We start from the raw sequence: 14,913 nt of genomic DNA, 5'->3' as shown, positions 1-14,913 counted from the left end.
AAAAATGGATAAACCCCTGACGTGTCAACTATAATGACTTGATTTGTTTGCACGTGCATTTTACTAAGATGAATTCGTTACTTGAAGTAAGTTCCTGTTGTCGTTATCTTGTTTACAAACGAGTGGAAATAAATTAAACTAATGCCAATATCTTTTCGCATGAAAAGAAGAAATCCCACGGGAGAGTAAACAGTGACGTATTCCGCGACAGAAAAATATTGCTTGAGAACTGTACCTTCTTGCTTTGGGCATGCAGCAAATATTCGACTTGTATAAATTTCTGACAAAGTTTGCGTGATCACAATTGTCATTTCGTCGTGCGATAAGTTGCTGGTCTCACTTTTCAAACAAGCACACATGTGATGCCTAATGTGGTCGACATATTAGAAAAAATTTCATTAATTTTGTACACACGGACATTTACCTTTTTTATCAACTTAGCCTTTGTTCTTTGTTTCGTGCTCTTTGCGTTGGTAATTATTTTAATTTCTTTCTTTTATTTTCATAAACTTTTCCGATTTCATTGGTATTCAACGGAAATTGCACTTAACACCGGCCTCCCATCCATCTTAAGGCTGTAAATACACATTGCTTTGACCGTTTTTATCTTGCTTGAGAATGGACCACAATGGCTTAAAAAAATAAAAGTCTATGACCTAGGGGGTGAGAAAACCGGCTCAAAACAATTTACAATGAGTTAGGTCTGAAATGAAACAAAGAGATTATCTAAATTTACCAAAAAGGCCTCCATCGTCTCGGATTTTGCCACGTTTAGAAATTTTATCTATTACAAGACTTCTCGTGACACAACGAGTTTTATCCCTAAAAATTATGTCAGTAACTTTTCAATTATACCTCGCTGGAATTTTGATGTAAGGGAAAATTTCTCTGCATGAGGTAACAATACGGCCTTAGCAGCCACATACTGCTATGCATACGCAGGTCAAGCTACATTTTGTTTTTCGTTTTTAACATAATTCTTCGTTGTTGATTTTTGCGCCTTCCCTTCAGCGGCATTACAAAATTGAAACCTCTTTCCCCATCCCATCATCATCGTCATTATCACTTTAAGCTATTTCAGGAGCCATAATCGAGGACAATTTTTCTATTTTTAGAACAAATTGCGCCATCCTGACGTCATATATCCGCGCGGATCCACGCACGTGTCGGGAACTCTCGCGTGGTTGCTGTCACGTTGCGTGATCAAATGGTGAGACTTGCGAGATTCTCTTGCGTATTTTTCATCTTGATGACAGGGAATAAGGCAGGGAATACGAACCACGGCGCTCATATGTAATTTTATGCTCTAAGCTAACGGAAAAGGTGGGTTTTTCAGGGTCGAAAACAAGACTTCAATCTCGCGCTGGGAATGAATAATAAGATCTGCTCGCGCTTGTTGTAAGCTTACGCGTACGTTTTTGCGTTTGTTCTGACTTAGGAATATAGCAAGAAAACTCCATACTCTGGTATCGAGTAAATTTGAGAGTTTCTCAGACAATGGTTAATCATAAACAAAACCTGTTTTGATGGTTTCTTATTGTTTCTGCTTGTTTGGTGAGTTTACAAAAGTTTTTGAAAGGAAAGCCTGACGCGTACAATTAGCTCATTTGCGTAGTGCAGCTCACGCACTTTCAAGTCCGAGTCGGTGTTTTCAATTGTCAACAAATCTTGACAAAGATTTCTTTCGTTATCTTTTGTGCTGAGATGCTGCAACAAATTTCACGAACGCAAAAAAGGCTATAAACATGATGTGTGTTTCTTCAACATAAGCATAGTCAAGTTTTACACTGCGAAAATGAAAATAGACAAGGAGTTTTGATAACTCGATAGACAAAATCGAAATCGTTATTCGAAGTTGATTAAAGAAAGCGTCATTGTAACTTTGCTGATTATTTCTGCTTTATTCACATATTTCCAGCTTAACTTTTAATATGTTCTCAAACATTTATCCATCTTAAACATATTTAAAAACTATAGAGTTATTGTTTGAGTTTGATATACGCTTTCACACGAAAGTGCGGCGGGGCGGAAGTCCAATTTGTCATGTTTACTGACTGTACAAAACACGCATCGGCGGGCGCTCTCATTCATCGGCAACAGAGAATTTACTGGAATTTTACCCAAATAAAACTGAGCAGTATCTACGGACGTAAAGTTATTGGGCCTTGATGAAACATGAAGCGTTGCTTACAATTCAGGCGAAACTCAAACTAGCAATTACTTTGTTTTACTTTTCGGTCGCGATAGACTAGCAAATTCCTCGGAAGCGTGTGGTAAGAGGAGCTAGGAAACCATGAAGTCCTGAAGCTCTGCTATATCTAAATATATCCAGCTAGTTTTTTGCTGTGTAATTGAAAAGCTGTTAATCTTCAACATATGTGAAATTTAAAGTGGGGTAATGTACAGCTCTTGTAAAAGAAGCATCCGTCGGAACACAACTTGGTCAACGATATATATAAGCTGAAAGCGGAACATACCTAAATTCGAAACTGTCTTACTTCACTCCAACTGGAGCAGCTTACGACGAATATATTTTAGCAAAATTCCAACAGACGTAAACGAGTTGAGATGTGGGCCAAAAAAAAAAAACAATTTCGGAAATTTCGGACGCCATTTCCCCCGCGCGACATCCGCAGAAGTGCTCGCAGCATGTACGCGCGTGTGCCGCAGGTGATGGCGCAATTTGTTCTAAAAATAGAATTATTGTCCCATATCATGGGGACAACCCCAATACTTGAAATGGCGCGCGCTTACGGTCTCCGTCCCCGATTATGGTTCCTGGCTATTTCCTTATTTCCTGTGAAAATGATGAAAACTGTAATGGCTGTGTCATAACGCCATCCGGTGTCCTACGAAGTCATCAAGCCGACATCTATCTACTTAACCCAAAGTAGTTTTGATCTGCCCTAACGAAAGGAAAAAAAAAAAAAAAAAAAAAAAAAAAAAAAACCTAAGACCATCAACTCCTAACCCACTCCCCACATCTCTTTACTCCACTTATACCATGGCAAGGATTCTGTGCTTTCAACTGAACGACGCCATCAAATTCTAAAAACCTAAGATTCTCTATTTATCGGCTTCAAGGCCTCCCAAATACGTTTCTTTGCAAATTTTCAACTCCGAAGTATCTTTCATGTCCAAAGCTAAGTAGGGAAAATTCCAAACGTAAGCTTTCACATTACACGACAATAAGATTGGCCGCGAGAAGGCCGTCGCGTACCCTACCTTTTTTTTATTATTATTATTTTTTTATTTTATTTTTTTATTTTTATTTTTTTATTTTATTTACCTTTGCATGGTTTTGGCAGGCCCGTAATCGGCCCGTAGGCATTACGGGTGAATAATGCCCTAGAATCAGTCGATTAGAGCGAGTTATATCGGCCGCAAGCACATACCATATAATAAAAACTGGTAATATGCATTTTGTTGTTGTTGTTGTTTTGCTTGTCCGAGGCTTAAAAAACAAGAAAAACACTTTGAAGGGTACAGTCGCGCCCGCAACAGCTGCCTTCTTACTTGCACTGGGAACTTAGTGTTTGTTTTATCAAATGGAAATTGAAACAATTGTGACTTTGAGCCGAGTGACCTATCGGCCTGGTGCTCAAGTCTGGTATTATGATTTTGGAGTAATTTACCCAATTATACAATTAACATGTATCTTCACCTAACCCTAGCCGGAATTGGAACCCAGACTCTTATTAAGTGTGTTCGTAATTAATATGTCCACTTCTATTATTTACAACAATCTTTAATGCGATTGTCTTGTAATGGATCCCTTACAATTTGATTTCCTCCAGAATATGACATTGCTTTTGTTTGTATGATAGTTTTCGTTTTGACACAAAATAATAAATCAGTTACCGCACATCAATAGACCTTTCCCGCATTCCAACAAAAAATAGAGGCAAGTCGAGGTCAGGGTGGACAAAAATACAGCAAATGTGTGAAAATGTCCACCCCAACCTCTGTCTGGTACTATTGTTCGTACGCACTGAAGTGGAATGCGGGAAAGGTCTATAATCTACATTCAATCAAGTTTATCAAATGCGTATATATAAACTGCTCTGAGTTCTACATTACGTCTAATTTGTAGTTCTCTCGCTTTTAATTACTAGTTACGGTAACCTTCAATCGTCTTCTTACACAATAGCGGACGAGTTGATTAGTGCGTTCCTAGTAAGGGTGCTAATATTAAAAGGAAAGCGTGTTAGTCGCATCTCAGCTTGTCTATAAGTGCCGTACATGCAGGACTGACAAATGTGTAAGCTGCCTCAAGATGAGAGCAACTTTCATATTTTGCCTGGTTTAACTGGCGAGTACGTATTTAGCGCGATTTTACATGTTTCCTTGAAGTATTAGGTACCTGCACTTCTGAAGGATGACAAAACCTGTAGCAATATATATCCCCAGTTCAAAACGAAAATAATAACAATGAAATAATAATGATAATATGTTTTCACCACGAACTTATTATCAAAGAAATTAACTTTTTTAACTATCGAATTTTGCCAAAAGCTATTTGCCAAACTAAATGATTGCATTCATTAGTTACCCTAACTTATTATATGACTTGTGTTTGCAGCTGATATAACGCGCGCACTGGCTAATACTAGGGTAATACTAGGGCATTATTTGGCTAATACTATAGCATTATTCTCCCGTTATGTGCACAGGCCGATTAGGGTCTGCAAAAACGAAGCAAAAAGCCGTATAATAAACAACTTATTGACCTCAGACGTTCGGTCTTTACGGGAAAATCTCAAAGCCCGCCCTTGCCGTGTTGACCTCGCTATCAGGGAGTTTAAGGAAACCACGACGGCAACGGCAACGGGAACGTCGCTAAACAGAAGATTTAATGAGAAGAGCAATGGCTGTGCACGTGCGTTATAATTCTTAGTGCATTTTTTTCTTTACCGTCCTCGGCAAAACAACAACGTGAAATGACCAAATTCTGCGTTGTCTGGAGAACGTGAACCACGACGGCTAATTTTTTAAATTTTTATGTCAAGTTTATCGCTATGTCCCAGATTCAGTTTCGTGAAAGTTTTGATAGTGATAAACAAAGTAAATAACTTTCGAGTACCGTGAGATTCGTAGATAAAATATAAAGTCATTTTTAATCGACGTTGTCCTCGGCATCGCCGTCGTTGTTACTTAAACTCCCTATTGGTCAATACGACAAGGTCTCGGTTTGATGTTTTCCCGCAAAGACCTTTCTTTAGGTTAATAGGTAGTTAGTATTAACGTTTCCAATAAAGGCTACCTTCGATCAGGCGCTTGCGCCTTTTGGTTCCTTTTTTTGAGTATGCAAGTTTAAGTTGTCTACCACACACCAAAAAAACACACAAAACAAAACAAAACAACAAAAACAACACAAAAATGAACTCTGGAACAGTTAAGATGAATTAGTAAACTATCTATTCTAAATTACTGAAGACAGTGTTAGTTCAAAACTCTTCTAAACTTTCCTACGTTTTACAAGGACACACATACATGTAGACATGTGGAATGTGGTATGAGCTGAGAGCGGGATCTCCTTTTTTGTTATAAGGCACTGCGCATTAAGGAACTGCTTGTGATGTGAGGGCAGTCCAGCTTTCGAACAAGCCCGTAACGCCTTTTTCCATCCAGGGGTGAGTTGTGATATTTGAAAAAAAGAGAAAGTGAACCGTTAAGGGAGTGTTTGTTACTCAGGCCTGCCTACACGTTTTGCATTGTATGTATCTGTACATGTCTTTCTTGTGCTGTATTCAAAAACGGCAAGATCATTTTGTTTGGTCAAAAGTGAAGTATAGACTGAACGAAACACTTGAGCCTGCGGTACGTAAATAAATAATTCATATATTACAATGCCGGCAATTGATGTACAAGTAGCGCAGTGTGAGAAGCGCCGGCTCGCCATGCGAGACATTGGGAGATCGAAGTTTAGTGGTGACTAAAGGTAATTTTTCCTTTTCTTCTTAATTGTTTTTTCTTTTTCTGTCAAGAAACCATTTACCGAAAGGTAGCGTTTGTCTTTCCGTTTCTTGTGTTAATAATATTGTCTAGAGCGAGCTTTTAATCATTCGTTTACATCGATTGCTTTCGAACTCAGAGTAACACGTAGGTTTGTGAAGGAAAAACCACGAAGACTTTCCCTGAATCGAATCGCTAAGGAAGAACCATAAGTATTTTCCTCACAATGAAAAATCGTTATACCTTCTACCTCTCAAAAATAACTAACTTGACACGCTGCAAGCGATTGTAGAACGGCCTTAGACGGCTGATGTTCGAAACCCGGGGGACTCCTCTATGAAAAGGTCGGGGATGCTCTTCAACAGTGGGTAGTGATCCAACCGTTTTAAGTGGTATCTTTTACAGGTCTAATGAAGCTCACGCAACGTCCACATTAGTCTCCCTTAGGAGTTAGATTCATATTTTCCGACGAGCATCCCTTGCCTTTTCATATGGGAGTTCCCCCCCCCCGGGTTTCCAAATGTCTAACTGGAAATGAAGGAGTGAAGGAGTGATAGAGAGAAGGAGTGATGGAGTGAAATCGTTCTACCACTATAATTTGGAAAATAATATTTTCCAAGTTAAAAAAATGAATTTATTTAAGTCATTATAAAAGTAATTGAATATTACTGAACGTATGTCAAATAACACTCCTTTGGGTTATTTAGCGCCTATTACTTGATTTGAAAATAGTAAAATAGACCCTTTCGATGTTTGCATGTGTAATGTCAAAGAAGAGCAAATTTTGCGGCTTATTTATTTATTGTGTTTTTTTTGTTGTTTTTGTTTTGTTTTGTTTTGTTTTGTTTTTTTTATTTTTTCATTTATTTATTTTTTTGCAGGAGCCCTTTTTGCGGATCGTGGAAAGAAAACAGAAACATCTTGAAAAATTAGAACAAGGAAAAAAACAGTTCCACATTGTAGATGTTAGATCCGTCGCTCAACTCCAGTTTCTGTAGTGGCTACTGCTACTCTCCCCTGGATGTGATACCGTGCCATCGCAGGTTGCTCCCCAGCACTCTGTCAGGTTGTTCCAACATTTCACCAGTACCCATTTACACTCCTGGGTGGAGAGAGGCAATGTAAGGGTCAACTTTCTTGCCTGAGAACACAGCACAACTACTCGTCCACTTCAAATACTCGTCTGCTCTTGCATAGCCCGTCTAAATTTCTTTTCCTGCAAATAATATTCTGCTCATAAGTAATTGCAACCAAACACTTGTGTGAAAAATGGCAGATCGCTTCCTTGAGCTGTGAGAGAGTGATCTAAATATCCAAACAAGCTTGGCGATCGAATGATAAAACAATTATTGAACTCGGTTATCGCGAAATATCATGATTTGTCAATGTAGCGCAGATCAATTATTTTCGGCATCCTTCCGCTTCTGCAAATAATTGATCTGCTCACCAATTTCAAATCATTATATTTTGCTCAACCCCGTCCAATAATTTGTAATTGTTTCCCATGGGGTCAGCAAGTAAATGCCAATTCGTTTATAGACATTAGAACGAGCTTCAAATAATCTTTTTATACAGGTTATCTTTTTCCCATCCCAATCTTTCTTCGTTTTTCGGATACTAATCACTTCTCGATTTGTTGCACCACAGTGCTACCGGAATTGTCATTTTTCATATTTTCTTATAATTGCTTTCGGAAAAAATACCTATTGCCAATATTAATTACCTTGTAAATTTTCAGAATTAAAACATGCTTTTTAGAAAGCGTGCTCAAAGATATATGATGTTTACAAGTTCCTCGTTCGCGATTGGTCTCTCAAGAATTAACCCATTTCATTAATTTCCTCTCAGTATGAAAAATCGGTTTAACTACCGGCAGGTTAGTTTAGCAGATAAAACGCAAGATACATTATCTTACCCTACGTTTTCAACGCTTCAGACACTAATTCTTTCCGTTCTTGCCACGTTAGATTTACAACCTGCAGCTGGTTTGACGATATACTACCTATATCATGTGATATCGAAATTAAATGTTTAACCTCGCGTAATGGATTTTCAGTCCCTTCAATAGCAAACAACGCAAATTAAACAACATCCGCCCACACCAACAGTGTTGTAATTGCCTCTGGTTAGTGTTCTTCAGGTCAAGACTCAAGTCTTTATAATAGAGAATATCCTTGTTTCAACCAGGTTAGTCTCATTTATATAGCCTGTGAGTGGATTTTTTTTTTTTTTTTTTTAACAAATTTTAAACTTATTTCTTAAATCCCACTCTAACTTCTCACTGGGCATTTTCATTTGTATTGGTACACGCAATCGAACTATTCATAGGCTCTCTTCTTAAACGTACTGTGGCGTTGTTGATTGACATCGATAATATACCTGCAACCTACACCATTTTACTTTGGACCCTTTTCGGCAAAGGATTGAGAAATATATCAATAGATAGTACCATAGTGATGTAACTAGACTAAGAAATATTTCTGCACTATTTAAGCCAATTTGCTTGGGTGGTAAAAGTTTACGGCCAGTTTTGTCTTTAAGCGTGTAAAAAAAAAACAAACAAACAAACAAAAATGATAACTCTTTGAAGAGGCTTTGGTCAAGATGTCTGGAGACTGGCCTCGTCCTTTTTGTTCATGTTTATGGACCTCGACTCCATTTTCGTCCATACACGCGAAGAAAATGTACGTGGCCAATCATTCCAACCATCTTGGCAAACAAGCTTGCTTAATAACCCAAGTATACGACAAGGACGACAATATCAAGGAAGACAGAATAACAATAACGTCAATCACGATAATGGCAACAGCCACTGAAAACTTTAATGACGTAAACAGCAGCAGCAGAAACAAAACCTATCTCTGAAATCTCTTGAGCGGGTGAACGAGAAGCAGCAAAATCAATTTTAAAAAAAATTGATTTACTGAGACTAACAACTGTTCGAGCTCGATGCGGTCTAAAGATCTGGAGACATTTAATTTTATTGTATTAAGACAGCAAGTTAAACAACAACAGCAACAGTAGCCCAATAAACGTCGATGCAATGTTCAAATGACTGTAGCAGAATTCAGTTTGATGCGTGTTTAGTTGTTATTGAAGTTGCTGATGTTGTTGCTTGTTGTTTTTGTTGATGTAATTTACTGCTCCTCGTAAACTAGTTGCAGTCAATAGCAACCGAGGCATGACGACCAACGCGCGTGAACATTGAAAATATGTGAATGTGAAGAACTCAGACAGTCATGGTACTGTGATGAAAACCACATGTCCGCAAAGTGCCATTGAACCAGAGATTCAAACCTTATGCGAGGCTGTAGATAACACAGACTTCCTGCGGGGCATGCCTGTTGTAGATGAAAAATGATAATAAAATTAGCAATTATTTTCGTTGGGCCTTGTCAATATGAGGGAAAGACAAATATACACACAGTCATTACCTCCGGGATGTCGAATTTGTCCTGCATTTGCTCAAGCTTTTCGACCGATATTAATCATACCAAGTAGAAAGCCAATATTTATGATAAGTACCATCTCTATGTTCAGCGTCATGTGTTGGAAACAAGCATAATTTTGTTGTAGTTCACAGACGTGTTTGTTTTCGTCGCAAGTAATTTAAAAACCGAGAAATAGGAAAAGTGGGGTTTGTTTTGAGCAAAATTTAGTTCTCGACAAACATGTGAACAAGTTTATCTTTTTTTTTTTTTTTTTGACTGTTAGGTAACTATTGTGTTATGCGGCCGAACTTAAATAACCATTTAGCTTCCTATTGTTGCAGGATGACGAGGGAGGTTGGCACTACTGTCAGCTGAACGCCCGAGGGTCAAGACCGAACCCATATTGGACTTATGGTTTATTAAGTCCATCAAATATATTTCTTGCAGTGGTCTCTTTGAAGATGGCAACTCTTGAAAATGCATAGATACCCAGCCCAGAGCACGTCCACTATCCTGCTGGTCATCACTGCGTTCTCTACGTTTGTTCTGACCGCAGCTGCCTCCGGTAAGAAAAAATGACTTTTTTTCAGTTTCATAACGTTTTTTTTTTCTCCAAATTGAGTTTGCAATCATTCGTAAAGCCTCCTCTCACAATGAGACGTATCTTAATAGTTTAAAACAAGAGAAAAAAAAACATTGTGGGACACAAAGATTTTTCCAGCTTCTATCAATTTTTTTCATCATCTTTTTCATCCAAGATACATTCAGCAAATGAATTCATCTTTTACTCTACTACAGGGAAACAAAAATCCAGTTCCAAGCTAACATCAGGGACAACGACATATTGACTGATTTTTCCAGTTTACGAAAAAGTCGCGAGTTACAGTTATTCAATAATGTTTTTATTTCGTGGGAGTGTTTCCGGCTTTACGAACACTTAGCCTCATTAAAAATAATGTCATAATCGATGCTGATTATGAATAGTTATATAAATTAGTCTAATTAATACAATGGAGTTCACGTACTAATAATTTTATTAAGATAAGCTCATTAAGATGACCATCCGCAACTAGAATGCTCGCTAGAATTTCGCTGCATGGCAATAATTTATCTACAGAAACTTATCTACAATAACGTATCTTCAGAACCTCTCATGTTCACATATAAAATTAATTAAGTAAATATAGTTTACACGGGAGTTTTCTGATGTTAAAATGTCTTTAAAACGCGACGCTTCGGGCAGTTTTACTGCTCTTCTTCAGACACCGTAGTTCCACCTCGATACGGCGGACTTTATGGCGGACTTTTTATGGCAGTTAAAATGTCATACAAACTTTTGTATGGTGGTAAAACTGCCCGAAACGTCGCGTTTTACATTTTAACCTCAGAAAAATCCCGCGAAGAACGAGTTTACTTTACTCATTTTGATTTGATTTCTTCTGAACACAGATGGTGATCTGGTAGTAGCATATAACGAGAACAACGTGAGCACTAAGGCGATTTTACAGCGGTTAAACATCACTGGAAACTTTCATTTTGCTGCTTTTTGTCCGAGAGATGAACACTCGTGCAAGACAAGATGTATTCACGGCGCTGTCGCTGACCCAGCAGAGCGCGGAAGAAATTTACTTTGTTACTGTGACAGTCATTGCTTAGATGTAGGAGATTGTTGTTACGATTTCTTCTCCAGGTAATAGGCATGCAATTAGGAAGCTTAAGCAACGGCGGTGACAACGCTGAGGACAACGCCTAGTAAAAAATTAATTTATATTTTACCAGCGTAATTCGCGATTGTCTAGATCTGTTCTGTACGCCAGTGGCTCTAAAAACGTGCTTAAGCTAAATATGCAACGACATCGTTCAATTTCAAATGGAAATACGAAAAATAAGCCGTCGTCGTCTACGTTCCGTAGACGACGCAAAACTTGGTCATTTTACGTTGCTGTCTTGCAGAGAACGGCAAAGAAATGTTCATAGCTTTATAACGCACGTGCACAGCTATTGTGCTGCTCATCAAACCTTTTGTTTAGTGTCGTTCTTGTTGCCGTCGTCGTCGTGTTTCGCTTAAGCTACCTATTAACTCGTGTAGGTGAAGATAAATAGAACAAGTATGACGAATTAGTTTTGCCAATTGGGCTTACCGTAATTTAGTCATTACAGTGCCAGCAGATATATGGCTAAAAGAGAAAAAGTAAAACATCTCAAGTAAAAAATACATGAAAGTAAGAACATTTATTGCATGCCTAGATTCGTGAACCACCAGAGGCCAAGATGGCGCTATCCTGGCCGCTCAGGATTATAAGCTGTGTCCCGCAAGAAAAAAAAAGAAAAACATTCTGATAAATTCCTTTATTGACCAAGTTTGTTTGGTCAAGATGTCTGGATACTGGCCTCGTCCTTTTTGTGCATGTTTATGGACCTCGACTCCATTTTCGTCCATAAACGCGCAGAAAATGTACTTGGCCAATCATTCTAACCATCTTACCAATCAAGCTTGCGCAAAAACCCAAGTATAAGACAAGGACGACAGTATAAAGGAAGACGGAATAGCAATAACGTCAATCACGGCAATGGCAACAGCCACTGAAAATCTTAATGATGCAAACAGCAGCGGCAGAAACAAAACCTATCTCTGAAATATCTTGAGCGGGTGAACGAGAAGCAGCAAAATCGAGAAAAAAAATGGATTTACTGAGACGATGCGGTCTAAAGATCTAGAAACATTTAATTTTATTGTATTAAGACAGCAAGTTAAACAACAACAGCAACAGTAGCCCAGTAAATATCGATGCAATGTTCAAATGACTGAAGCAGAATTCAGTTTAATTCGCGTTTTGTTGTTGCTTGTTGTTTTTGTTGATGTCATTTACTGCTCTTTATAAACTAGTTGCAGTAAAGTGCAACCGAGGTCTGACGACCAAGGTGGACAATGGAAATGTTTGAACATGAGGAACTCAGGCAGTCGTGGTATTGTGATGAAAACCACATGTCCGCAAAGTACCGTTGAATCAGAGATTCAAACCTTATGCGAGATTGTAGATAACACAGACTTCCTGCGGGGCATGCCTGTTGTCGATAACGGGGCAGGTACTGTTTATAGGAATGTGTTTTGTGCCAGGTGCAATGCCGTACAAAATGTATCTTACTGGCGGATGACGGCAGACTGTGGACGCATACCAGCCTCAGCTCTTCCTCAAGACAACGTACTGCTGTTGGCTTTTATAAGAGAAAACTGCACAGTTAAGTACCAACCTACAAATGAACAGCAAAAATATTTCAAAAAATGTCTTGTGACCAAAAGCAATTGTTCCTCGAAACAAATAGTTGAAAAAGAACCAGTGTTACAAGATCTCTGTTCATACTATGCTTTCCCTGTTTGTGGAAATTCACACCGTAAAAATCTCCACTGTGCATTGTGCAGTGGAGATGACATAACTCAGGTAAACTGTGGATGCCTGGCGCCAGTTACAAGTGATCCTTCAATTCAAGCCACGACTCCTAAGTCAACAACTCTGCAACATCAAACGAATCCAGGGTCAACAGCGTCAACGCATACCTCGACAAGTGATCCGACAACGCTTACCACGGGACCTGAGTCAACAACTCTACCGCATACCATGACATCTGGAACAACACCTCCACCGTTTACTACGGGACCGTGGTCAACACCTCCACCACCTTGGACGACAGCTCCCATGCCCACGACGACGGTTATCACGTATACAATGACGACAACTGAGATTCCACCAGAACCTGATCCTCCTCCACTGAACATTCTGTTTGACTTTTCCTCCAATCAAATTAGCATTCATGGCAAAACAACTCAAACTAAAGTTGTGGCACGAAAGACTTGTGAGAAAGGGTTTGTTTATGATCCTTTCGTTCAAATCTGCAGAGAGGCTTTCCACGAAGTGATTGCAAATACCGACACCTCGATCAATTCAACCAATTCAACGAGTGATGTCGAAATAATGCTGAACTGTTCCGGCATACAGCTTAATTCTTCAGACACAGTTTTGCTTCCAAATGGAACTTTGTGGGTTCCTTTACACTCCACAGGATATAACCGCACTGATTATTTCATGAATGGCTCCTATGTATTTTTGTGCACAAACTTTGCAAGCAACTACTCAAAGAGAGAAACAATTGCAAGGTGGTCTTATGTGGTATCTCCATTACAGATTATTACCTACGCCGGTTGCTCAGTTTCGGTTCTATCGCTGCTTATTTTACTCGTCGTTTACTGCGTTTTTAAGGAGTTGAGGACTTTACCAGGGAAAAATCTGATAAACCTGTCTTTTGCAATGATATTTCATCACATATTCCTGTTTGTCGCAGGATTAAGAAACATCCAAGCTCTCTGCACTGGAATTGCTGTTCTTCTTCATTACTTTTTGTTATCTCAATTTGCATGGATGAGTTTGATGGCATTTGATGTGGCAAAAACATTTGTATTTCACGGTAAGAAATGCTTTCATTATGTCTTGATCAAAAAAAGTGAGCATGTGACATAATATAACACGGACTGCAAAATCATATCTTTAGCTCTAAACATGTCAGCCTTCCTAAGTAAAACGACTAGGTGAGTCTAAATTAAAGTGTACAATCACCCTCTCTCTCCACTCCCACTCTTTTTTGCAATGAGTCCTCTCACCCAGACATAAAAAATATTAATGGTTTAAGAAAAAAACTATCAGTGTTAATTCTGAAGACAATGTAAAAAGCGTTGTCTACACAAAATATGCTCTTGTGACTGGTCAGAGAGAAAAAAAAAATAGTCGCCTATCCCCCTTCTCAAACACTAAAAACAATAAACAATGTTTTACTATGATTTCAGATAATAACGCAGGTTCCCAACCAGCTAGGAACAGTGGGAGGACTCTCCTTAAATATTGTGCGTGTGCCTGGGGTTTACCTGCAGTTGTTGTCGTCTCGTGTTTTGCGTTGGATTACACGGACACTGTTAGCATAGGCTACGGTAAGCGAAAACGTTGCTGTGTGGAATCTTTTTTTTTTTTTTTTCTGTTACATAAGATACATTATCGTGCAAATAAGATTTGTCTCGTATTCGAGAGAGACTGGATGCGTTTGCTTACTGCATTGGTATGACCGGGCTAAGGATTTAACACATATGTATTTTTCATAATGTCATACTTGACATTCCAGGTTTCCGGGGGGTCGCGAGATCAACCCCCATCAGAGACTCGTCAGTGGTAAGCTAAATGCCTGTTTGAAAATAATTATACGAGTTGGCGGTTGCCAAGCTAATGCAAAGCTATGTGTGTTATTTGTTTGTTTGGTTTTGAGTTTTAAATTTTAGCTTTATGCCCCCCCCCCCCCTCCCTCCCATTAAACATGTCGATCGTACGCTTGCGAGATTGTAAGATTTTAATAGGTTATTTTTTGGCAGGTCACGGTGGATTTTGGTGGATCAAAAATGGTACTACGTCGCTAGCTGTTGTTGGTGTCCCCATTGCATTGGTTATTGTGTTTAATTTCGTAGCTTTAACTTGGACGGTCATTTCTA

General features: G+C 38.8%; 1 protein-coding gene across 1 annotated transcript in view; it reads left to right on the top strand.

Moving 5' to 3' along the window:
• The first annotated feature begins 9,649 nt into the window (after positions 1-9,649).
• Positions 9,650-14,913, top strand: part of LOC145482785 (uncharacterized) — a 6,975-nt gene continuing 1,711 nt past the window's right edge. Inside the window, exons 1-5 of the mRNA XM_081461419.1 lie at positions 9,650-9,951; positions 10,836-11,076; positions 12,274-13,847; positions 14,224-14,364; positions 14,797-14,913. The exon at positions 14,797-14,913 is cut by the window's right edge and continues 17 nt beyond it. Of these exons, the coding sequence (XP_081317545.1) occupies positions 9,864-9,951; positions 10,836-11,076; positions 12,274-13,847; positions 14,224-14,364; positions 14,797-14,913 (2,161 nt within the window). The 5' untranslated portion in view covers positions 9,650-9,863. The remainder of the gene's footprint in view (positions 9,952-10,835; positions 11,077-12,273; positions 13,848-14,223; positions 14,365-14,796) is intronic.

The sequence above is a fragment of the Orbicella franksi genome, chromosome 3 (assembly GCF_964199315.1).
Source record: "Orbicella franksi chromosome 3, jaOrbFran1.1, whole genome shotgun sequence".
Lineage (NCBI taxonomy): Eukaryota > Metazoa > Cnidaria > Anthozoa > Scleractinia > Merulinidae > Orbicella > Orbicella franksi.
Note: the sequence above shows the minus strand (reverse complement) of the source record. Positions and strands in the feature narration are given on the sequence as shown.